This window comes from Hyperolius riggenbachi, chromosome 5, assembly GCF_040937935.1.
Source record: "Hyperolius riggenbachi isolate aHypRig1 chromosome 5, aHypRig1.pri, whole genome shotgun sequence".
NCBI classification, from domain to species: domain Eukaryota; kingdom Metazoa; phylum Chordata; class Amphibia; order Anura; family Hyperoliidae; genus Hyperolius; species Hyperolius riggenbachi.
In genome coordinates, this window is record NC_090650.1 from 422,301,683 (window position 1) to 422,326,694 (window position 25,012).

Here is a 25,012-nt window from a genome sequence, read left to right on the forward strand (position 1 = left end):
CCCATCAAATTGAACCAATACCAAAGTGTGTGTCAATATGTAATTATATAGCACTGCCATTTTCTGCAGCACTTTACAAAGTAATGTCACTGAGGAGCTCACAATCTAATCCTGCCATAATCACGAAAGGGATCTATAGCTTCCTTGGTGACATATAATATTGTCCACAACCAGACAAGCTGAAATGGCAATAGACCGTTCTCATTACAGGGATAATTTACAGGCAGACTAGAGATCACACTTACTTGTTGGTCCTATATTGGGAGGTGGAGAGGTACCTAAAAGATGAAATAAGACATGTTAGTTATAATTGCTTTTGTAATAAGAATGGGGTATATGCAATAAACTGCAGTAATCATGGACTCTACAACCACGATTGAGAAACTCCAAACTTTAGTTGCAAAAAGCCCTCCCCAGATGGTTGTCAGTGATTATGGGCCTCAATTGACTTGGAAAATTGGCAAAAGTTCATGCAACAAATAAACAAACTGGAATTAACCATGTGATTTCATACCATACCAACCACTAATGGTTCAGCAGACCATGAAGCAGGCTTTGAGATATATGGCAAAGGATAGTGGGTCTTTGCAGCACAAACTGTTTTCTAGCATTTCAGCTCATTCTACTACCAGCTGTACCCGCAATGTTACCCCCAGGATCAGAGCCAGATTAAGAGCAATTGGGGCCCTTAGCAAAATTGCCCATTTGGGCCCCCTCCCTCAACTACACTTTAAAAATGTTAGGACTCATGAAGTGCCTGAGGGAAAAAAATAAATACCTTTAATGATGCAAAATTCTTCTGGGAGGCTTGTTTTGCCCCTTATTGCCTCCAATTACTGTAGAAAGAGTCCAGATCAGGCCCCGAAGCCCCCCCACCAGGTGGGCATCCATGACCCGGAAACAGAACTCTGCCATAGCCCCCGGCGCCTGTGCAGTGGCAGAAGTGCATGTGAGGTGATATCCATGCTGAGTGGGCGCGACCATGCACTTCTGACAGCCAGGTGAGCATGCTCGCTGGATGTTGGGGAGGCCGCCACGAGCAAGAATGCGGCAGTGAGCTTCTGACTTCTGCAGGCACACCAGAGGCTAGGCGAGTTGTGCAAGCAAGGGGGGGCTATGGCAGAGCTCTATTTCCAGCAGGAAACCGGGGTGCGATCGGGCCTGTTCCGGTTGCTTTCCACTGTGAATGGAGGCAATATGGGGCAAAACAAGGACGCAGACCACTTCCCAGAAGGTTTATGCTTCATGAAAGGTATGAAACCAGGGCTGAATGACCATGCTGGTGGGGCCCCTTAGACTGTGGCCCCAATCAAGTGCTTGCGTTGCCTGCTCGGTAATCCGACCCTGCCCAGGATGCAAGAGAGCACATGAATCATGAACATGATAACCAATTAGGAGGCAGGTAACAGGAAAAAACAGGGACAACAGGAGCCCAATCTACTATAGTATTTTATTAAAAAGGTATGGGGGGTACTAGAAATATAGATACTCATGAAACAGGGTTGCATGCAAGCAACCACAATGTGCGCATGTACAGAGGTACTATTCCCTACACCTATGACCCCTGCAGGGGTATACTGATCAAAGAACTGGGTTGAGGCACCCAAATGTATTAAAAAATGTGAAATCCATTTAAAAAAAGGGCAAGTATTAGGTCTTGTCTTGAGGAATACACTCATTCCATAACTCAATAGTTTGTACAAACAACACAACCTGGACAACAAGTTTCGCGGTACCAAGACCACATCTTCAGGTCAATAAATACTGTATTTTTTGGACTATAAGACTGCGTCTTACAGTCCAAATGCTAGGAGTTTCTTACTTGTGAACGCCTGCCAATGCGAAAGTTGATCAGTTGCAAAATTGTCTGAAAAAGCTTAAGCCGGTGTCCAGAGGTTTTCAGCCACATACCCGGGTGTTCCTTCTTCAAGGGTCAAATGGAGAAGCCACAGGCTTCAGATTATACTGTTTTATTAATAAACCTTAAAAAAGGTCACTGGAAATTCAATCTAAATTCTCCAAAATGGTTAAGTCTGATCTGGTCAACTAGGCGTGAAAGAGGTTAAAGACGTAAAACCAAATACATTAAACATTATTTACATACTTTTCCTCTCCTTTTAATGCAGCTTTTATTGCAAAAGGCAATATAAAAAAACACCCAGTTTTGGTTTTGTCTTTGAAAATTCTTCAAACGGACAGATAAAAGAAAATATTAGAAATCTGAAATTTTCAACTTCAGAAGAGTAAAGTGTTCTTTTTTTCTCACTATAAAAAAGTGTTTTCTCTTTTTCTCTTTCGCTTTGTGATTCTGCCAAGAGAAACCTTTTGTTTTAAGACATCAGGATCTTATTGGTTGAAGCTATTCCGTGTTTTTTCAGCCGTACGTCTTGGGATTAAAAGGATGAGATGTGAGAATAGGCTTCAGGCTAGAGTGGGAAACGTATGACAACCTTCCGCCTTCACTTGACGGTCTGGTTGGCTCATCCAAGCATTCTGGAATCTTTACAAGTGGTTGATGTCATTCTAGGTGCCCATCTGAGGTCTTCAGCAAAATGAAAGTTTCACGGGACCCTTTAAAGCACACCTGAACTGAGTTTTCCTCCACTTGATCTCATCTCATGTCATGTGCTGCGCTCGTATGTAATGTTGTTAGAGTAATGCACATTGCTATCTAACCTTGCTGGCCAGAGTTGAAAAATCCACCATCTAGAGGGCTGCCATATTTAATTCTGAAGAGCTTAGACACTAGATGACTAAAAAGGATAGTACTGGAACTACTGGAAGTGTGGTCTTGCCAACAGTTGGCAGTGAAAAAGATCAGTATCTTGTGGAAGCAATTCTATAGGGGACACATCAGCACACCATAGTGCCCTCTAAAATTTTAGTGGAACCCACTTCATTCACACCGCCCTCCCTTCCACCATGATGAAACCCCAGCCATTTTCCATTGGTCACAAGTATGTGACCACCATGTGCAATGGCCTGTATTGAAGGCTGGAGGTCCCCCATTTACTGCAAGGGGTTCTCCTCAGTAGATAAGCCTCTGCAACAGTAGCTGTGGGAGCAGGGGCAGTTATGTGACCTTTGCGGTACCCTAAGAAGGCAATCTGTGCTACCCCACAACCACACACAAGCACACAAGGACTAGGAACAGCAAGGAGTGGGAGCTACAGTAACATCAACCAAAGATTACTATCAGGGAACACTAGGCGTAATAGAATAAAGCAGCTGACACCGTTGTATGTATACTGTAGCTTCAAATTCTTCTTTTATTCAGCTCTATCATATATAACAATGAAGTTTCAGAGTGACTGCTCTTTTATCAAGTTCATGACAGTCTGAGAAACATTTGCACATATTCACTTCTATTTATATCTCACCTATCCCTAGTGCAGCCAATGAAAAGACTGCAATTCTATGACCCAATCACCACTCTGAACTAAGAGCGGATCTGATGGGGAACTGGAATGCTCCTAGGAGAGCCTATCATTGAGGAGCCTACATCTCATGTGCCTGGGAGAGGAGAAAAAGCTGAAGATGCAGGGTGAGTTGAATGACGGCTTACCCTGCTGCCGCTCAAATCCCCTGTGGCGGTAAATACTATTATTGGGAGTCCGACGATCACCGGAACCCTGAATTACCCTTACGCACCCTGCACAGTATAACATTGCTGCTATATGCTTGGCGCTGAGCGCCGTGCTCTAAAACCGCCTGCTTCGCAATCAAACCCGTTCTATTTCCAGAATGTTAAAAAATCGAAATGGTTGATTCACTATAACAAATAGCGAGTCTTATCAGCGTTACCACACCTTATCAGCATTGACACACCTTATCAGAGTTACCATGACCTTTCAGAGTTAACATGCCTTATCAGAGTAGCATAGCGAGTGCTACAAACGTATGCCTGCTAATTGGCAATGACGAGAGCTCCACTCGTCCTGCCCGGAGCTCTTGCAGGTCCAATCACTTTAAAGGACATTATCCCCGCACATTGATTGGCCCAATAGGATTCCTGTCAAGTTTCCTGTCAAGTGACAGGCAGCCTATTGGGCCAATCAAAGTGTGGGGATAATTTCCTTTAAAGTGACTGGACCCGCAGGGGCTCAGGGCAGGACGAGTGGAGCTCTCGTCATTGCCAATGAGCAGGCACAAGTTCATAGCGCTCGCTATGCTACTCTGATAAGGCACATTAACTCTGATAAGGCATGCTAACTCTGATAAGGTGTGTTAACTCTGATAAGGCACACTATTTGTTATAGTGAATCAACCCCTTAGTGTGAGAATGCTTATGCATGCCACACATGGTATAGACGTGTTTTATATGAGATATTCCATAATACCGTGGAGCAAAGATTGCAGTAACCAGCTCTGAGAAGCCCACAGCAATATGTGGGCTCAGCCATATAAAAATAGCTCATGCATGGGAAGCTATGTCTATTTTTAGCCACCTGCCTCTGGTGGTCTATGGCCGTACATTACTCCTTCCAGAGACTTTTTTCCTGATTTATGGAGAGAGGCAGGAGTCACAGCCGCGGCATGGCAGCCATTAAACGGGATGTCATCCGTTTTCTATCGGGTTTTATGAAGGCTGGAACACTCTGTTGTGCGAGGATGTGATTAGATGAACAAACAGAGGAAATTCTTCACCCGCAACTCCTACAGAAGGGTCACAGCGGAGACAGTCCTGGTTTATTATCCCCTCCAATTAACCACATCATACCTGTCACAGATGATCAGAAAATGTTACATATATGCCAATTTAGGTTCTAAGGAAACTAGAATTTTGGGTGTACTTTCTTAGGAGCTAAATAGCTGCCAATGAGTTGGTCAGCTGCTGCTGATCAATTATCCAAGCTGCTAGTTTATTAATCTGTGTCTACCAAATCTGATATAGCCAGAGGGAGCAGTCCCCGGGAGCTACAGGGCTGTAGGACAAAGCAGGTGGTTTTGGTACATGGCTCCCAGCACTAAGTGCCAAAACTAGGTGCTGTATACCGTGCAGGGTGCGCATGGGAGGACTGGCCAGGGGGGAAAGGGGGATGTTTCCCCCCAGGCTGCCTCTCATTTAAAGAGAGTCTGAAGCGAGAATAAATCTCGCTTCAGACCTCAGAGTTAGCAGGGGCATGTGTGCCCCTGCTAAACCGCCGCTATCCCGCGGCTTAACGGGGGTCTCTAATCCCCCAAATCCCCTCCGTAATGCGGGGGGGCGCTTCCTGGTTGGGGCAGGGCTAACCGCCGCAGCCCTGCCCCACGCGCGTCTGTCAGCGCGTATCTCCGCCTCTCCCCTGCCCCTCTCAGTCTTCCTTCACTGAGAGGGGCTGGGGAGAGGCGGCGTTGCGCCGCTGACAGACGCGACTGGAGGCAGGGCTGCAGCCGTTAGCCCTGCCTCCAGGAGCGACCAAGTCTGCGACCAAGTGTCGCAGTGGGGGGTTTGGGGGTCAAGGGACCCCCGTTTAGCGGCGCTATTGCGGCGGTTTAGCAGGGGCACACGTGCCCCTGCTAACTATGAGCTCTGAAGCGAGATTTATTCTCGCTTCAGGGTCTCTTTAATGATTTAGGGCTGGTACAGTGCCTGGTGCTTTTATGTTTTTGTATAAGGCAATGTGAACCACTAGGCTGGCTGAGAGAAATAAACGCCCAATTACAGAGCAGTTAGAGGGCGGGCAAGCTGGTAAATATACACAGCATGATGCAGAGCAGAGGCTTGCCTGCAGGGTCCATGGGAAAAAAATCTGTCTAGTCTCTCACCATTGTTAAAATGACTGCATGTGCACAGCTACATAAGGTATTGTCTAGGTTGAAAAGTTTTTGACAGTCAGACTCCAGAAGGACTGCTTGCAGACAGTCCCTAGACTCCAAAAGGGCTTCTTGCAGGTGAATTCTGATGATAAATTCTGAATACGTCGGAAACCCCAGCTGTTGTCCCTCAAGTGTTCTTACTGTATTTCCCATGTGACTACTGGCATATAGCATGTGGGGCAAGTGTATGATGTCATTTGGGCTTGGGCTGCGGTGAAAACGGGCCTCTAGTTTGTGTTTTCCATCCAGGCCAAAAGGTCCCAGTCCTCCCCTGAGGGTGCGTAAGGGTAATTTTAGGTTCTGGTGATCTACCCCCTCCCTAACCCCCTACTCATTTACTACCAACAGACCACTCTACCCCCCACTCCCTCAGGGAACCACCACAGCCCCCCGAGACAAACACCCCCATGAAGACCACCTGCACACCATGAAGCACCCCTCCCCCGATCCCTGGAAAAAGTTCAAAGTGCAAAGCGGTCCTCAGACTGAAAAAGGTTGGGGACCTCTGCTTTAGTTTGCCTGATGGTCCAAAGCTCCAAACCATATTTTTACAAAGATCATATATATCTTATCTCAATAGTAAGTGGTGCGTAGAAACTTTGTGGACACACCCATCTCCTTTACTGTCACGAAAGTACAAGTTATAAACAGTGTGCACTTACCTGCAGAAGGTTCGGGTGACGGTGTACTGCGGTGGATGGTCGAAGCTTAAAATAAAATAACAGTACAAGAATATAAATATAAAATAATAGCGGCAAACATAGGTTTAGGAGATTTTGCTGACATAACACATGGCTCTAGCCACAAAATGTAACCACACCCAATGAATAGAACCCAACTTCAGAGAGAGAAGTTCAAGGGCCCTTCTAAAACAAAAACGCAAAGGAAAACCAGAGCGTACGTGTAGTTGAGCCACCGGTGAGCTGGGCGCCGCTCAAATGCCCGGCGGCGTTCAATACTATTTCCCCTCCAAGCCTTCTCAACTTGGGGGGGGGGTGTAATTTGGGGTCCGGCAATCACATGATCCCCAAATTATCCTTGCGCGCCCCGCGCAGTATAACATTATTGCTATGGGGTGCCTAGATTAAGCACTCGGCGCTGAGCGTCGTGCGCCAAAATGACCTGCTTCGAAACCAGGAGCCCTAAATGGTCTGGTAGGTTATAAGTAGAGTGAGAGGGAAATGAAGAAAAGGGGGTCACAAAATAATAATAATAAAGCAATAGCTTCTTAGTAGGCTTTGTTATTCAAGCAATTTTTTTTTCATGCTGCCTTTTGAAAGGAATTAAAGTGTAACACACTAGAACGAAAAAACACAGAGACAACGGGAGCCCAAATGGTGCAGCAAGTCACAGAGTGGATGAAAGCGATGATGAAATATATTTGAAAACAACTCACAAAGGTGGGTTGCACAGGGGGCAACCGACCACTTCAGGCAGGTGAGATACACAAACCTGACTCCACTCGGGTATAACAGGGATCCTGTAAAGACGGCCGCTCTCTAGAAAAAAATCACCTACACTCTGACCATCTATTTGAGTGGAAATACTCCAAAAACAAATAAAATAAGAAAAAATTGAGGTGGCTTACCTCAAAAGACGACACGTTCACATAGAATTTATTAGTGTAAAGCTCAGGCAACGTGCCTTGTGGGACCTCGCCCACTTACCCAGGCCAAATCAAGTGCCACTAGATACTGAAAGCCGCATTCTATGTGAACGTGTCGTCTTTTGAGGTGAGCTCAGTTTTTTCCTATTTTATCTGTTTTTAGAGCATTTTATACCAATTTGGGCACCTCTTTCCCCTTGTTCTGAACTGACCCATTATCAGCTCAGAATTTATGGTGATATAATGTGTAAATCTTAGTGCTGTCCATGGTGCTGAATCTATGCAATACTAAAGCAGGCTAAAAAAATAGTTAGAAACTCCCCTATGTAGTGGGAAGGTTCTGGATTCCATAGAGCCCCCTGGTCCTCTCTCCATCCCCTCATTCCACCAATGAGCCCTGGTGAAGTTCTTTGACCAGATGGTCAAATACGTCTTCGACCTTCCTCAGGCAGCTTTAGGAGATACCCATGCCCCCGAATATATGTACATGCTGTGTGCAGTACAAATGTGGACGGTCTATCAAGATAGGTAAGTTGGGCACCAGCCCTTATCAGGAAGTTGTGCATGTGTAAGGGGTTTCATTAGAAGACAGTGGAGAGTGTAAGAGTTGGGTAAGACAGTGGCAGGAGCTGAGTAAAGGCTGTCCCAGTTGTATTGGAAAACAATAGAAAAAGGCAGTACATTCCCAGTTTAAAGTGGACCTGAACTCTTGCACAGGCCAGAAGGAAAACATAGAGAAATACACCCGGTATGTATTTAGAGAGTTTAGTCGGTCTAATACCCCTTCATCTGTGACTAATCACAACTGTAATTTGATCTCTCGGCTGTGTCAGCTGGCTGCCTCGGCAGAGCACCTAATTGGTAAACACAGGGTGTTAACCCAATGTCTGCTTACATAGATTCAACTGCAGATTTATTGTCGGGTTTGTATCAGCTGTCACAAAGAACAGTTTTTCTTTAATAGTTATTATGCTGTTGCTTAGCTTTTAGAGCAGAGAGGAAGTTCTGAGTTCCGGTCTGCTTTACCAGTTTTGCAAACTCGCCTTCTCATCCTTTTTGTCGATTACACAAGCCCTCTATAAATTACTGCATTGAATATTATTCAATCATTCCAAGATACTCACCCGAGAAATAGAAAAAATAGAAAGCCTCTAAAGTTTATCTGCCAAGCGGCGGGATGAATAGATTATGATTTAAATGTCACAGAGTCGTACATTACGATGATGAATGCGTCTGTGTTGGAGTTCTCTAAGCTACAGCCAGGCCACTTGCTTTACAAATGCGCTGAGTGCTCAGCCCATGCATAATATTCACCAGTTTTAATATCACTATGACAGTAATGAGCCTGCGCTTGTTTTCCTGCAGCAAAGCCGCATCAGTCATACCTGGGAAATAATGAAAATACGAGGATATAACTCACTTTTCAGAGGTGTCGTTAGTTCCTCCGCGGAAGGGAATGCCGTGGCATCACTCTGCAGAGCGACCTGCTCCCCTGCAGAAGAAGCAGTAAGAATGACTCAGTGCGTAATAAAGTCTGAGATCCGAGACCCTTCATTTTCTGAGCTCATTTATTAGTTTTCTGTGCGATCTTTTTAATGCTTTCATCCTTTAAAACTTTCATTAATAAAAAAAAACTTTTTTGAAATGAAAAGAAAAGAAAATTACCTGTTGCAGAAGTTTACTGTAGACTTTGCACAGACTGTCAGTCATCGGGGAGGCCGGGGAAGGAGGAGATGGTCCTGATGGAAAGAATGTATGTGTGTGTGTGTGTGTGTGGGGGGGGGGGGGCAGAGCAGTTTATAGGCTAATTGTGGGAGTGCCCCGCCCAGAGTATATAGGTAGCCAGGGTGTTCCGTCCCCACCCAGGGTGCCTTCTCTCTTCCAATCCCGTATAGGTAGCCAGGTTGAGCCTCTCCTCCTATATAGGTAGCCAGGGGGTGGCCCCTCTCCCCCCTCCCATATACTGTAGGTAGCCAAGGGGTGGCCCCTTTCCCCCCTCCCATATAGGTAGCCAGGGGGTGTCCCCTCTTCTCCTCTCCCATATAGACAGCCATTGTGCCCCTCCCATATAAGTAGCCAAGGGGTGGCCCCTCCCCTTCCCATATAGGTTGCCAGGGGGTGGCCCCTCCCCTCCATATAGGTAGCCACAATATTTGCCAGCGTTCCCCCCACAGCTGCACCCCTTCTGCCACTACACCCCTGTTTCCCCGGGCGTTCACCCATCCACCCCTAAAAATGGGTCTGGTGGGGGAGAGGGGGGCAAGGGGGTGCTAGAAGAATTGTTGCACCAGGTACCAGGTATTCTCCACAGTAAAGAACAACATTTCAACTTGATATTAGTTAGATGACACCTGACCTGAGACACAGCTACCTAAGGTAAGCACAGGGGACCTGAGGCACAGCTACCTAAGGGAAGCACAGGGGTCCTGAGGCACAGCTACCTAAGGGAAGCACAGGGGTCCTGAGGCACAGCTACCTAAGGGAAGCACAGGGGCCCTGAGGCACAGCTACCTAAGGGAAGCACAGGGGACCTGAGACACAGCTACCTAAGGCAAGCACAGGGGTCCTGAGACACAGCTACCCAAGGGAAGCACAGGGGACCTGAGACACAGCTACCTAAGAGAAGCACAGGGGTCCTGAGGCACAGCTACCTAAGGCAAGCACATGGGTCCTGAGACACAGCTATCTAAGGGAAGCACAGGGGACCTGAGACACAGCTACCTAAGAGAAGCACAGGGGTCCTGAGACACAGCTACCTAAGGGAAGCACAGGGGTCCTGAGGCAAAGCTACCTAAGGGAAGCACAGGGGTCCTGAGACACAGCTACCTAAGAGAAGCACAGGGGTCCTGAGGCAAAGCTACCTAAGGGAAGCACAGGGGTCCTGAGGCACAGCTACCTAAGGGAAGCACAGGGGTCCTGAGGCGCAGCTACCTAAGGGAAGCACAGGGGTCCTGAGGCACAGCTACCTAAGGGAAGCACAGGGGACCTGAGACACAGCTACCTAAGAGAAGCACAGGGGTCCTGAGACACAGCTACCTAAGGGAAGCACAGGGGACCTGAGGCACAGCTACCTAAGGGAAGCACAGGGGTCCTGAGACACAGCTACCTAAGGGAAGCACAGGGGACCTGAGACACAGCTACCTAAGAGAAGCACAGGGGTCCTGAGGCACAGCTACCTAAGGGAAGCACAGGGGACCTGAGGCACAGCTACCTAAGGGAAGCACAGGGGTCCTGAGGCACAGCTACCTAAGGGAAGCACAGGGGTCCTGAGGCACAGCTACCTAAGGGAAGCACAGGGGTCCTGAGGCACAGCTACCTAAGGAAAGCACAGGGGACCTGAGGCACAGCTACCTAAGGGAAGCACAGGGGACCTGAGGCACAGCTACCTAAGGGAAGCACAGGGGTCCTGAGGCAAAGCTACCTAAGGGAAGCACAGGGGACCTGAGGCACCGCTACCTAAGAGAAGCACAGGGGTCCTGAGACACAGCTACCTAAGGGAAGCACAGGGGACCTGAGGCACAGCTATCTAAGGGAAGCACATGGGTCCTGAGGCACAGCTACCTAAGGGAAGCACAGGGGTCCTGAGGCACAGCTACCTAAGGGAAGCACAGGGGACCTGAGGCACAGCTACCTAAGGGAAGCACAGGGGTCCTGAGGCACAGCTACCTGAGGGAAGCACAGGGGACCTGAGGCACAGCTACCTAAGGGAAGCACAGGGGACCTGGGGCACAGCTACCTAAGGCAAGCACAGGGGTCCTGAGGCACAGCTACCTAAGGGAAGCACAGGGGACCTGAGACACAGCTACCTAAGGGAAGCACAGGGGTCCTGAGGCACAGCTACCTAAGGGAAGCACAGGGGTCCTGAGGCACAGCTACCTAAGGGAAGCACAGGGGTCCTGAGGCACAGCTACCTAAGGGAAGCACAGGGGACCCGAGACACAGCTACCTAAGAGAAGCACAGGGGTCCTGAGACACAGCTACCTAAGGGAAGCACAGGGGTCCTGAGGCACAGCTACCTAAGGGAAGCACAGGGGACCTGAGACACAGCTACCTAAGGGAAGCACAGGGGTCCTGAGACACAGCTACCTAAGGGAAGCACAGGGGACCTGAGGCACAGCTACCTAAGGGAAGCACAGGGGTCCTGAGGCACAGCTACCTAAGGGAAGCACAGGGGTCCTGAGGCACAGCTACCTAAGGGAAGCACAGGGGTCCTGAGGCACAGCTACCTAAGGGAAGCACAGGGGACCTGGGGCACAGCTATCTAAGGGAAGCACAGGGGACCTGAGGCACAGCTACCTAAGGGAAGCACAGGGGACCTGAGGCACAGCTACCTAAGGAAAGCACAGGGGTCCTGAGGCACAGCTACCTAAGGGAAGTACAGGGGACCTGAAGCACAGCTATCTAAGGGAAGCACAGGGGTCCTGAGACACAGCTACCTAAGGGAAGCACAGGGGTCCTGAGGCACAGCTACCTAAGGGAAGCACAGGGGACCTGAGACACAGCTACCTAAGGGAAGCACAGGGGTCCTGAGACACAGCTACCCAAGGGAAGCACAGGGGACCTGAGGCACAGCTACCTAAGGGAAGCACAGGGGTCCTGAGGCACAGCTACCTAAGGGAAGCACAGGGGACCTGAGGCACAGCTATCTAAGGGAAGCACAGGGGTCCTGAGGCACAGCTACCTAAGGGAAGCACAGGGGACCTGAGGCACAGCTACCTAAGGGAAGCACAGGGGACCTGAGGCACAGCTACCTAAGGAAAGCACAGGGGTCCTGAGGCACAGCTACCTAAGGTAAACACAGGGGACCTGAGGCACAGCTACCTAAGGGAAGCACAGGGGACCTGAGGCACAGCTACCTAAGGGAAACACAGGGGACCTGAGGCACAGCTACCTAAGGGAAGCACAGGGGACCTGAGGCACAGCTACCTAAGGGAAGCACAGGGGACCTGCGGCACAGCTACCTAAGGGAAGCACAGGGGACCTGAGGCACAGCTACCTAAGGGAAGCACAGGGGACCTGAGGCACAGCTACCTAAGGGAAGCACAGGGGTCCTGAGGCACAGCTACCTAAGGGAAGCACAGGGGACCTGAGGCACCGCTACCTAAGGGAAGCACAGGGGTCCTGAGACACAGCTACCTAAGGGAAGCACAGGGGACCTGAGGCACCGCTACCTAAGAGAAGCACAGGGGACCTGAGGCACAGCTACCTCCTAAGGCAAGCACAGGGGTCCTGAGGCACAGCTACCTAAGGGAAGCACAGGGGACCTGAGGCACAGCTACCTAAGGCAAGCACAGGGGTATGCTCCTTATAGGTCTATTCCTCTCCTCATGCCCATTGTCCCCATAATCACTTTTGCTAAAGTCAAACTTTCAGACTGGAAGGGAAGCAGGAAATTTGGGCGCATGAGGCAGGTGGACAAAAAGGGTGCCGCCATTCACTCCCATAATAAATATCGTTTAATGGGCGCCCAACAGGAAAAAAGGGCGCCGGAGAAAAATAACGTTTTAAAAGCCGCGCCCGGAGACTTTTAATGTTTTATAACTGCTTCTCATGATTACACATTATTTAATGATTTATAATTTTTAAAACATTATTTTTAAACGAAAAACCGCACAATATTTTTTTAAAAAGTTATTAATGCTTATCACAGGGGGGTCTTAGGTTTAGGCACCACAAGGGGGGTCTTAGGTTTAGGCACCACCAGGGGGGTCTTAGGTTTAGGCACCACCAGGGGGGTCTTAGGTTTAGGCACCACCAGGCGGGTCTTAGGTTTAGGCACCACCAGGGGGGTCTTAGGTTTAGGCACCACCAGGAAGGTCTTAGGTTTAGGCACCACCAAGGGGGTCTTAGGTTTAGGCACCACCAGGGGGTTCTTAGGTTAAGGCACCACCAGGGGGGTCTTAGGTTTAGGCACCACCAGGGGGGTCTTAGGTTTAGGCACCACCAGGGGGGTCTTAGGTTTAGGCACCACCAAGGGGGTCTTAGGTTTAGGCACCACCAGGGGGGTCTTAGGTTTAGGCACCACCAGGGGGGTCTTAGGTTTAGGCACCACCAGGCGGGTCTTAGGTTTAGGCACCACCAGGGGGGTCTTAGGTTTAGGCACCACCAGGGGAGTCTTAGGTTTAGGCACCACCAAGGGGGTCTTAGGTTTAGGCACCACCAGGGGGGTCTTAGGTTAAGGCACCACCAGGGGGGTCTTAGGTTTAGGCACCACCAGGGGGGTCTTAGGTTTAGGCACCACCAGGGGGGTCTTAGGTTTAGGCACCACCAAGGGGGTCTTAGGTTTAGGCACCACCAGGGGGGTCTTAGGTTTAGGCACCACCAGGGGGGTCTTAGGTTTAGGCACCACCAGGCGGGTCTTAGGTTTAGGCACCAACAGGGGGGTCTTAGGTTTAGGCACCAACAGGGGGGTCTTAGGTTTAGGCACCACCAGGGGGGTCTTAGGTTTAGGCACCAACAGGGGGGTCTTAGGTTTAGGCACCACCAGGGGGGTCTTAGGTTTAGGCACCACCAGGGGGGTCTTAGGTTTAGGCACCACCAGGGGGATCTTAGGTTTAGGCACCACCAGGGGGGTCTTAGGTTTAGGCACCAACAGGGGGGTCTTAGGTTTAGGCACCACCAGGGGGGTCTTAGGTTTAGGCACCAACAGGGGGGTCTTAGGTTTAGGCACCACCAGGGGGTCTAGGGGTTAGGGATAGGTACAGGGAGGGTTCTGTGTGAGAGTAGGGTTAGGTATAGCTTTCGTAACATTCTTATTAATGTTTTATAAAACATTATTATAAATTTCAATTTTTAAACAGGGAAGATTAACGTTTTTACAATTGCTGATTTCATACACATTATTTAATGATTTATAATTTTATAAAACATTATTTTTAAACGAAATATAGCACAATTTTTTTTAAACGTTATTCATGCTTATCGTTTAAAACCCTGCGCCCTTTTTTCCCGACGCCCCTTTTTAACGTACGCGACTGGAAGAGGCAGATTCGCTGCGATCAGGGATGTAACTAGAGGGGAGCAGCACATGCGAAGGCAGGGGGGCCCAGAGCTGTGGGGGGCCCAACTTACTAACCTTCCCTTCCTCCCATACACAGGACTATACTTCAGATCAGGTGTTTTGTGGCTACACTTGTTATGGGTGTGAAGATCACGATGGTCACACTTGTTTTTTTAACCCTTGTGAATTTTAGACCAGTGAAAGAATGCGGAATTTTTCTGCAGAAATGGGATTACCGCAGTCAATACAGACCAATCAGGAGACTTCAGTCATTTTAGACCAATCAGAGAATTCAGAAGTTTTCTGCAGAAATCGGATTACCCATGGTAATTTAAAGAGAACCCGAGGTGGGTTCTAAGAATCCAATTAGCACACAGAGGCTGGTTCTGCATATGATGCCCAGCCTCTGTTCCGATACTGTTCCCTCCAGTCTCCCCCCTGCGCTCTGCTGTGCCCCATAAATCAATCGCCATGCTGGCAACACACAGCATGTCGCCAGCCGGCTGTTTACATCTGAAGTGTCAGTCTCTGCCGCTCCCCCGCCTCCTCCATAGCGCCGCTCCCCGCCTCTCCGCTGATTGGAGGGAAGGGATGCAGGTGGGGAGCGGCAATATCGGAGGCGGGGGAGCTCAGAGACTGACACTTCAGATGTAAACAGTCGGCTGGGCACAGCAATTGCTTTATGGGGGCATAGCAGAGCGTAAGGGGGAGACTGAAGGGAACAGTATAGCAACAGAGGCTGGGTATTATATGAAGACCCAGCCTCTGTATGCTAATTGGATTCTTAGAACCCACCTCAGGTTCTCTTAAAGGCTGGTCAGAAGATTTCGGAAGTATTAGGAGAATCAGAGAATGCAAAAGTTTACCATGATCAGGGCCGGATTTACCATAAGACAATGTAGGCACGTGCCTATAGGCGCCTGCTGATGGAAAGGTGGCTCATTCCTCTCCCTCCTATGCAGAGGCCTGAGCAGAGTGTAATGAGAGGTTACTTGCACGGCTCTCGGCATTCCACTGGGGCACCTATAGTTACCAAATGCTAAGAGGCACCTGTAGCTATGATGGGAAAGGAAAGTAAGGGAGAAGAGACAGCTGGGCCAGCCAGCACACTTGTGGTGCGCTACGGTGGGGGTATGTAGGTTCATGGAGGGCGGAGTCTAGGGTGCGAGGACATCTGTGCCTATAGGCTCCTGTGATGTACATCCGGGCCTGACAATGGTCGCCAACCGGAAATGTGGTTTATGTCAACTTTACTGACAAACAAAAAATAACATTCTTTGGAAATATGCGGAAATTGTAAAGTCACTTTTTGGAAAGCGGAAATTTTGTCGGAAGGGTTAACGTGCGCATTGCTGTGGTAATGCCCAATGTAATGTGAGTTATCATAGCAACACACTCATCACCATGGTAACGCACATAGCGCTAATGGGTTAATGTCAAGTGCTCCTCCTGCTCTAGTCGCTAGTTATGGTCAAACATCTGGCCTGCATGCTTGTTCAGGGTCTACCGATAAAAGTATTAGAGGCCGAGGATGAACAGGTACTGATTAAAAAGAAATAAATATGTCAGCCTCCATATCCCTCTCACTTCAGGTGTCCTTTAAAGGGAAGCCGAACTCTTACACAGCTCACAATGAAAAGTTTTTATTCCATATACAGCACTCTGTTGTTCTGTGTTTGTTTAGTCAGATCAAAGTGTTTACCGTATATACTCGCAAGCAAACTGAATTTTTGACCCCCAAAAAGTAGGCCAAAAGTTGGGGGGTCGGCTTGTATGCGAGTCATGTGGTCTGGGATAGACTCCCGCGGCCGCCGCTGCTATTAGCTTACCCGGCGGCTTCCTCTTTTCCCCTCTCAGTCTCCTCCTCGCCCCGTGTAAATAATTCACAGCAGCTCGCCCCACGGCGGCTGCTGCGTGATGAGGGAGTAAGCCGTACAGAGCGGTTCCCATAGTAACGGCGATACACATCGCCGCTACAGGAAGCCGCTCTTCTGCTTCCTCCCTCATCACACAGTAGCCGCCGTGGGGCGAGCTGCTGTGAATTATTTACACGGGGCGAGGAGGAGACTGAGAGGGGAATAGAGGAAGCCGCCGGGTAAGCTAATAGCAGCGGTGGGGGTGGGGGGGCACTACCTACCCATACTGGGGCACTATACTGAGCACTACCTACCTATACTGAGCACTACCTACCTATACTGAGCACTATACTAGCTATACTGGGGCACTTTACTAGCTATACTGGGCACTTTACTAGCTATACTGGGCACTATACCAGCTATACTGGGCACTTTACTAGCTATACTGGGCACTATACTGGCTATACTGGGGCACTATACTAGCTATACTGGGGCACTATACTAGCTATACTGGGCACTATACTAGCTATACTGGGCACTTTACTAGCTATACTGGGCACGATACTAGCTATACTAGGCACTTTACTAGCTATACTGGGCACTTTACTAGCTATACTGGGCACTTTACTAGCTGTACTGGGCACTATACTAGCTATACTGGGCACGATACTAGCTATACTAGGCACTTTACTACCTATACCTGGCACTATACTACCTATATTGGGCACTATACTAGCTGTAGTGGGCACTATACTAGCTATACTGGGCACTTTACTAGCTATACTGGGCACTTTACTAGCTATACTGGGCATTATACTAGCTACACTGGGTACTATATTGGTGGGCACTATACTAGCTATACTGGGCATTATACTAGCTATACTGGGCACTTTACTAGCTGTACTGGGCACTATACTAGCTATACTGGGCACTATACTAGCTATACTGGGCACTATACTAGCTATACTGGGCACTATACTAGCTATACTGGGCTCTATACTAGCTATACTATACTAGCTATACTGGGCACTATACTAGCTATACTGGGCACTATACTAGCTATACTGGGCACTATACTAGCTATACTGGGCTCTATACTAGCTATACTATACTAGCTATACTGGGCACTATACTAGCTATACTGGGCACTATACTAGCTATACTGGGCTATACTAGCTATACTGGGCACTATACTAGCTATACTGGGCTCTATACTAGCTATACTATACTAGCTATACTGGGCACTATACTAGCTATACTGGGCACTATACTAGCTATACTGGGCATTATACTAGCTATACTGGGCACTATACTAGCTATACTGGGATACACATCGCCACTACAGGAAGCCGCTCTCCTGCTTCCTCCCTCATCACACAGTAGCCGCCGTGGGGCGAGCTGCTGTGAATTATTTACACGGGGCGAGCAGGAGACGGAGAGGGGAATAGAGGAAGCCGCCGGGTAAGCTAATAGCAGCGGCGGCCGTGGGGGTGGGGGGGGCACTACCTACCCATGCTGTTGCACTATACTTAGCACTACCTACCTATACTGAGCACTACCTACCTATACTGAGCACTATACTAGCTATACTGGGGCACTATACTGGCTATACTGGGGCACTATACTAGCTATACTGGGCACTTTACTAACTATACTGGGCACTATACTAGCTATACTGGGCACTTTACTAGCTATACTGGGCACTATACTGGCTATACTGGGGCACTATACTAGCTATACTGGGGCACTATACTGGCTATACTGGGCACTATACTAGCTGTACTGGGCACTATACTAGCTATACTGGGCACTTTACTAGCTATACTGGGCACTTTACTAGCTATACTGGGCATTATACTAGCTATACTGGGCACTATATTGGTGGGCACTATACTAGCTATACTGGGAATTATACTAGCTATACTGGGCACTATACTAGCTATACTGGGCACTATACTAGCTATACTGGGCACTTTACTAGCTATACTGGGGCACTACCTTCCCATACTGGGCACTATACTAGCTATACTGGGCACTATACTAGCTATACTGGGACACACTGGGGGGATCACACGGACAGCATTTCCTACCCCTGGCTTATATGAGGATCAATCATTGTTTCCTGGTTTTTCAGGTAAAAGTTGGGGGGTCGGCTTATATGTCGGTCGGGTTGCTTGCGAGTATATACGGTAAATTGTTCTTAAAAGCAACTGTGAATAGATGGCAGGAGAGCACTGACAAGACAGCTCCCCATAAAGTAAACACTAATGCTTAAAGGGCAACTGAAGTGTGAGGGAAAGGGAAGTTGCCATATTTCCTTTTATACAATACCAGTTGCCTGGCAGCCCCGCTGGTCTATTTGGCTGCAGTAGTGTCTGAATTAGGCTAGGTCCACACTGGCCCGTTGCAGATCGGATCAGTTTTTCTAAACTTTTTTTTTCTGTTTTTTCTAAAAAAAATATTTTGCAACATACGTTTACAGTCCGTGGAAATGTATGCTATGGGGGGAGAGACAGCCACCATGCTGGAGGGGTATAGCAGGCAGGGGGATGTCCACCCCCCCTCACCTGGGTCCCCCATCCCCGCTACCCCTCCAGCTAGTTTCCACAAAACTTGTTAAAATGTTTAGCGGCAGCAAGCAGGGAGCTTACCTTCTCTCCACTTCCTCCACTTCGGAGGGCGGCATTGCAGGCTGTGACGCGGCAAGCAGAGGAAGTAGAAGTAGGTAAGCTCCTGGCTACCTGCTATACATTTTAACAAGTTTTTGCGGAAACTAGCAGGAGGAGCAGTGGGGACGGGGGACCCAGGTGAGGGGGGGGGGGGGGGGGGGCGGGCCACCCTCCCCCGCTGACCGCTGCCACCCCCATCCTTCCTGCTATACCCCTTCAGCATGGCGGCTGCCTCTCCCCCCACAGGCTGTGACACAGAAACGGATCAGTTTTTCCGCTGCCCTCCACTACCCCTCCGTGTATTCGGGACCAATTACGGTCTGAGAAACTGCAGCAAATCCGGACCGTCCGTTCAGATTTTTAAAATCGGTCCCCCTGAACGCAGACGGATCCGAGTTTTTTTGAGTGAAGGCGGCTTCTATTTCCACCATTAGTCTCCGTGGCTCCATTTTTGATCCAGGCTGAAAAACGGAACCACGGATACGTTAACGTACCAAGTGTGAACCTAGCCTAACACCAGAAACATGCATGCAGCTAATCTTGTCAGATCTGACAATAATGTCAGAAACACCTGATTGGCTGCATGCTTGTTCAGGGGCTGTGGCTGAAAGTATTAGAGGCGGAGGATCAGCAGGATAGCCAGGAAACCGGAACTGTTTAAAAGGAAGTAAACATGGCAGCCTCCACATACGTCTCGTTACAGTTGTCTTTTAAAGTGAACACACTGAAAGCTCATGTCTCACCAGGTTTTTACATACAAATATGGATCAGTTTTGGCCAGTGCTCTCTTAGAAGTTACAGGAATAAATAACAATGCAATTTTCATAAAAATAGAGAACTTGTAAATCCGCACAAACGCAGGGAGAACATGCAGACCGAGTTAGGTAAAAATGGCGCCTCGTGTGCGAGGACATTTGGGGGCCGCCATAGGCAGTAATGTGAATTATGGCTATAGCGATACTCAGTTTTGGGCGTCGGCAAAAGATGGAACACAATTTACGGTAAAAACAGTGCAGTTCAGCCGCCAGCAAATTCCATCTTACCCCCCACTGTACGCCACCTCGAAGGGGGAATAGTAATTAACGCTGCCAGGAAATTTGCCGCAGCAGGATGAGACTTTTTCTGGCTTCACTCACTCTGCACCCAATTTCTCGGCGCCCTTTCTGAGGCCTTGTTCACTTCTAACATCGAAATTGCAAACGCAAGTGTTTTGCGATTTTGTGCTCGTTTTTTTTTTAATGCCTCCTGGCGCTCCACTGAGTGCTGCGTTTTTTTTTAAAAGTGCTTTTCCAAGTGCTTTTTCAGAGCGATTTTTTTAATTTACTCCTTGACGCATGTCAGGAAGTGAACTCTTTGACCCGGAAAAGAATAAATACAATGTATTTATTCTTAAAAACGTGATTTTGTGAGCATTTTATGTTTTTCCTATACCCGCCATTGAGGCAAAATCGCCTCAAAAATGGTACGGCCACCGATTTGCGGAGTGCATAGCGGACGAAACGCACTGATATGAACCTTCTCATAGAGATTCATTGCACCAGCGTTTTGTGGGCGATTTTGAAAATCGCCTGCACTTAAAAAAATGCCGAAAACGCCCCTAGTGTGAACGAACCCTAAATGTATGCTATGCAGACCACACGGGATCTTTCATCCAACCAACCGTTGTGAATCTTGCTGGTTCTTGTAGTTCAGCCTGCTTTGAAACTAAACCGTCTGTAACTGACGTAATCTCCCCCGAGTTGTATTTATGATAAAAGACACATTTATTACAGCAACGTTTTACCAAGAGTCTAAAATAATTGCCTCTTATTTCCGCCCAGACAGCTCTGTCCCACTGCGGGGATCTGTCTCTGCCTGGAGATAATGATCTGAGCTGGAAATATAGGTATTAATAGCCTACTTTCTTCATTTATCTAGCAGTCATAGCGGGAGGAGAGACGATCTGCTGCCTCCATGTGCCGCATACCCCAAGTGAAGCGTCTAATGAGGGTACAGGAATTCTGCACAGAGTTACGTACGCATCTACTGAATGAGAACTGGAATGAATGATTCTTTGGCAGGACCAGGAGCCTATAGGCACAGATGTCCTGGCACCTTAGACTTCTTCCTCCATGAACCTACAAACCCTGCCGAACCACACTGCAAATGTGCTGGCTGTCCCAGCTGTCACTTCTCCCTACCTACCCCTGCCCAGTGTAGGTAGCCACATGTGTCCCTTAATACTGAGTATACCTCTGGCTAACTAATAATAAGTAGCTAGAGGTGCTCTCAAGTATTAAGTAGCTAGAGGTGCCCCCGACTGAAGGGAGATCTGGTCAGTGGAATACCAAGACCCAGGTGATTAACCTCTCATTTACACTCTGCTCAGGACTCTGCATAGGGAAGAAGGGAGAAAGGTACTCGGGTAGAGGAGTGAGCTGCCTTTCCATCATCAGGCGCCTGTAGGCACATGCCTACAGTGCCTTATGGTAAATCCGGCCCTGTTCTTTGGTATGTTAAAGCAGGTTAATGGGCGGGAGTCTCAGCATGCATCTATTTGAGGCCAATGCTGAGTATCGGTTATCAGGAACCCAGGCGGTGAGTTGGGCCCCCAAGGTGAGAGTAGTAGCCAAACGGATGCTTTATATAGGTTTGTATTATAGGCCCTGGGGCGCCTCTTACTCTAATAGCAATTAGTGTGAGACGGCTGGGGTAGGAGGGATGGAGGGGCGCACTTTGCTATCTCAGCCTTGGGTGCTGGAGGACCTTGGCCTCAATTCACTAAGATCATGCTGGAGATAATAAGGCAAGAGAAAACTTACCTCCACACAGTGAGAGAGTTATCTTATCTCTTCATTACTTACGTTACCTCCTCTGTAGTTAATTTACCTCGTCTGTAGTTATTTTCACACGCAGTTAATTAACAGCCTCAGCCTGTCTTTAGCTCTGGAGTTATTTTAAGGATTGGAGAGTTAACTTATAATTGTCCCAGCTCTGGTATGCATGTTAGATTATTGTGGTTCTGTACAAATTAACAAGTTGACACATCATTGCATTCCAGCGGTTCTGGAGGTGTGGCTACCTTACAGGGACAACAAGAAGATGATTTGCATATTCAGCGGTAATGCATTGTGGGACACCGCAAATGCGCACTCCAACCTGAATAATCCCTAATAGCTTCTGTTTTGCAATGAAAAACAATGCAAATACCAAACAAAAACAACATTGTAAACCCAATCAGAGCTGATCAGAGTTACTGGCAGGTTTTACCAATACTCTATTGGCCTCACCAGGTGCCCAAACACAGCATTTGTCATTTTAAATGTACTGTAATGTTTATAAGTTGTTATTCCTCTTAGCAGTGCAGGCAAACAGCTTAGAGAGGACCCATAAATAGCACAGATATGGTGTAATCCTACCTTCTCTCTGGGGAACATATGGCACGTCCATACTCCTGTTCTGCTGTGCTGGTAAAAAAAATACAATAAAATGTTATAGATTTATAGTGCACCATCCTTGTAATGTAAACTTCCCTGTCTTATTGGTTGTTGTCTCCTAAGTGGCATTCTTGGAGATGTCATGCTACCCCCTGCATAGGTTTTTATAGTATACATGTTCGCTATAGCTATCTCTTGTGTTTTCACCATTAAAAACCTATTGAAACTGAACAATCTAGCTTAGTTAAAAGCAGTGCTCAATGGTATAGCTAAGGAACTATGGGACCCAGTACAGATTTTACATTCTGCCTTCTGAAGCAATCCATGCTTAAAGTGAACCAGAGACGAAGCACCCTCATATATTTTACCACATATATCAATGGGGACATTAGAGAAAACACCTACCCTGCTCTCTGTTTCATTTGTAACTGTTCCGCTTGCTTCTTATCAGCCAAGATAAAATCCCCGACTGAGCAATCAGTCTGGCTTTGCTCAGGAATTTTTATAGCTGAGTCTGTGCTCTCTGGTGTTTTTTCAAGCCCAAGCCTGCCCCCTTGTGGCTTTGCTCAGAAATCATTATAGCTGAGTCATTATAGCAAAGCCAGACTGAATGCTCAGTCGGGGATTTTATCAGGGCTGATTAGAAGCAGGCTGAACAGTTAAAAATGAAACAGACAGCAGGGTAGGTGTTTTCTCTAATGTTCCCACTGATATATATGGTAAAATACATGAGGGTGCTTCGTCTCTGGTTCACTTTAACAATGAATATGGAGCACCAAAACCTGCCAAGGACAGCCACAGTGTCAGAGCAGTTAAAGCAGGGGAGGAGACAGCTGAAATGTCAGAGAGGTGTAAGCAGGGGAGGGGACAGCCCTAGTGTCAGAGAGGTGTAAGCAGGGAAGGGGACTGCCATAGGATTGGAGAGGTGTAAGCAGAGGAGAGGACAGACGCAATGTCAGAGTGGTGTAACTAGTGGAGGGGACAGTTGCAGTCTGAGAGCGGTGTAAGCAGGGGAAGGGACAGCCACAGTGTCAGAGCGGTGTAAGCAGGGGTGTGGACAGCCACAGTGTCAGAGCGGTGTAAGCAGGGGAAGGGACAGCCACAGTGTCAGAGCGGTGTAAGCAGGGGTGTGGACAGCCACAGTGTCAGAGCGGTGTAAGCAGGGGAGTGGACAGCCACAGTGTCAGAGCGGTGTAAGCAGGGGAGGGGACAGCCACAGTCTGAGAGCTGTGTAAGCAGGAGAGGGGACAGCTGCAGTGTCAGAGCGGTGTAAGCAGGGGAGGGGACTGCCACTGTCACTGCCACTGCCAGCGGTGTAAGCAGCAGGGTTAAGAGCAGTCATTCCGCAGGAGAAATTTGCCAAAATTGCAATCGATTGGAATAGCAGTGCCTGCATTTTTTTGGAGCGATTTCATTCATATATTACATTCATATTTCAGGATATGGCTCCGTGAAGAGCAGCAGCATTACCGGTCCCTGGAGAGCAGACATCACACGGTCCGGATAGTGTAAGTTGCATAGCGTGTGTGGGGGGAGTAGGGGCAGTGACGTAGCAATAGGGGGTGCAGAGGTTGCGACCGCATTGGGGCCCTTGGGCTCTCTTTCAACTGTAATTTTAGCTCTCTATTGCTCCTGTGCCAGTAATAATCAGTTCTATAGATGTTTTGAAAAGTAGTAATCATTAACAAGCTGCTCCCCATCCCCTTCTTGCACCTCTGACACTGTGGTTGTCAGGGAAGGTTTTTGTTGCGCCATATGAGTTGGTATGTATGCTTTCGGGTGCAATGTACAACTTGCACCAGGGCCCATAGCTCCTTAGCTATGCCGGGGGGGGGTTTAAAAAGGGCAGCAGATGCACAAGATTAGGGGGAGAGATGGAGGGGTAGGAAACACAGAGGACTAGATGGTGTAAGAATGATGTTGAAACTGTTGTAGGTGAGGGTGGGATTGGTGGAGGGTAACTACAGTATTGAGGGGGAAAGTCTTGTCCAGGGTTATCATGTTCATGTCACCAAACACCATGGGCTTGATTCACAAAAGGGTGCTAAGTGTTAGCATGCTATTGAAAAGCCACTTTGCATGTGCTAACATGCTGTGCATGTGCTAACTAGGGTGCTAAGTAGTTAGCACATGCAAACTACTTAGCACGGTAGTTAGCACATGCAAACTACTTAGCACGGTAGTTAGCACATGCAAACTACTTAGCACGGTAGTTAGCACATGCAAACTACTTAGCAACCTAGTTAGCACAGTGCTAAGTAGTAGTTTGCATGTGGTAACTACAGTGCTAAGTAGTTTGCATGTGCTAACTACTTGGCACCCTAGTTAGCACGTCCAAAGCTTTTAGGCATGCTAACTATGTTAGCACCCTTTTGTGAATCAAGCCCCATCTGTGATGTGGCATGAAGATATGTGACTACAGTGCGCCTATAACCTCAGAATCTACGGATAATACTCATAAATGACAGAGAAAAACCCAGCATTTCACTCTGACGAGCTGAAAACAAAAACAAGAGCCGCATCTGCCCTCCCCCATACCGGAGGAAGGAATATTTCAAAGTCTCTCCGCATACATCTGCTGCTTTGTGAATACAATTATCATTGTAGCTATGAGGAGCATTTATAAATATCCTGAGCCGCACTTATCTGGAAATATTCCCCAGCAT

General features: G+C 48.2%; 1 protein-coding gene across 1 annotated transcript in view; it reads right to left on the reverse strand.

Moving 5' to 3' along the window:
* The window catches only part of LOC137519461 (uncharacterized), a 200,065-nt gene that overhangs the window by 26,851 nt on the left and 148,202 nt on the right, over positions 1-25,012 (reverse strand). Inside the window, exons 15-18 of the mRNA XM_068238415.1 lie at positions 22,329-22,376; positions 8,826-8,897; positions 6,462-6,506; positions 246-278 (exon numbers count right to left, since the gene is read on the reverse strand). Coding sequence (XP_068094516.1) covers positions 246-278; positions 6,462-6,506; positions 8,826-8,897; positions 22,329-22,376 — 198 coding nt within the window. The remainder of the gene's footprint in view (positions 1-245; positions 279-6,461; positions 6,507-8,825; positions 8,898-22,328; positions 22,377-25,012) is intronic.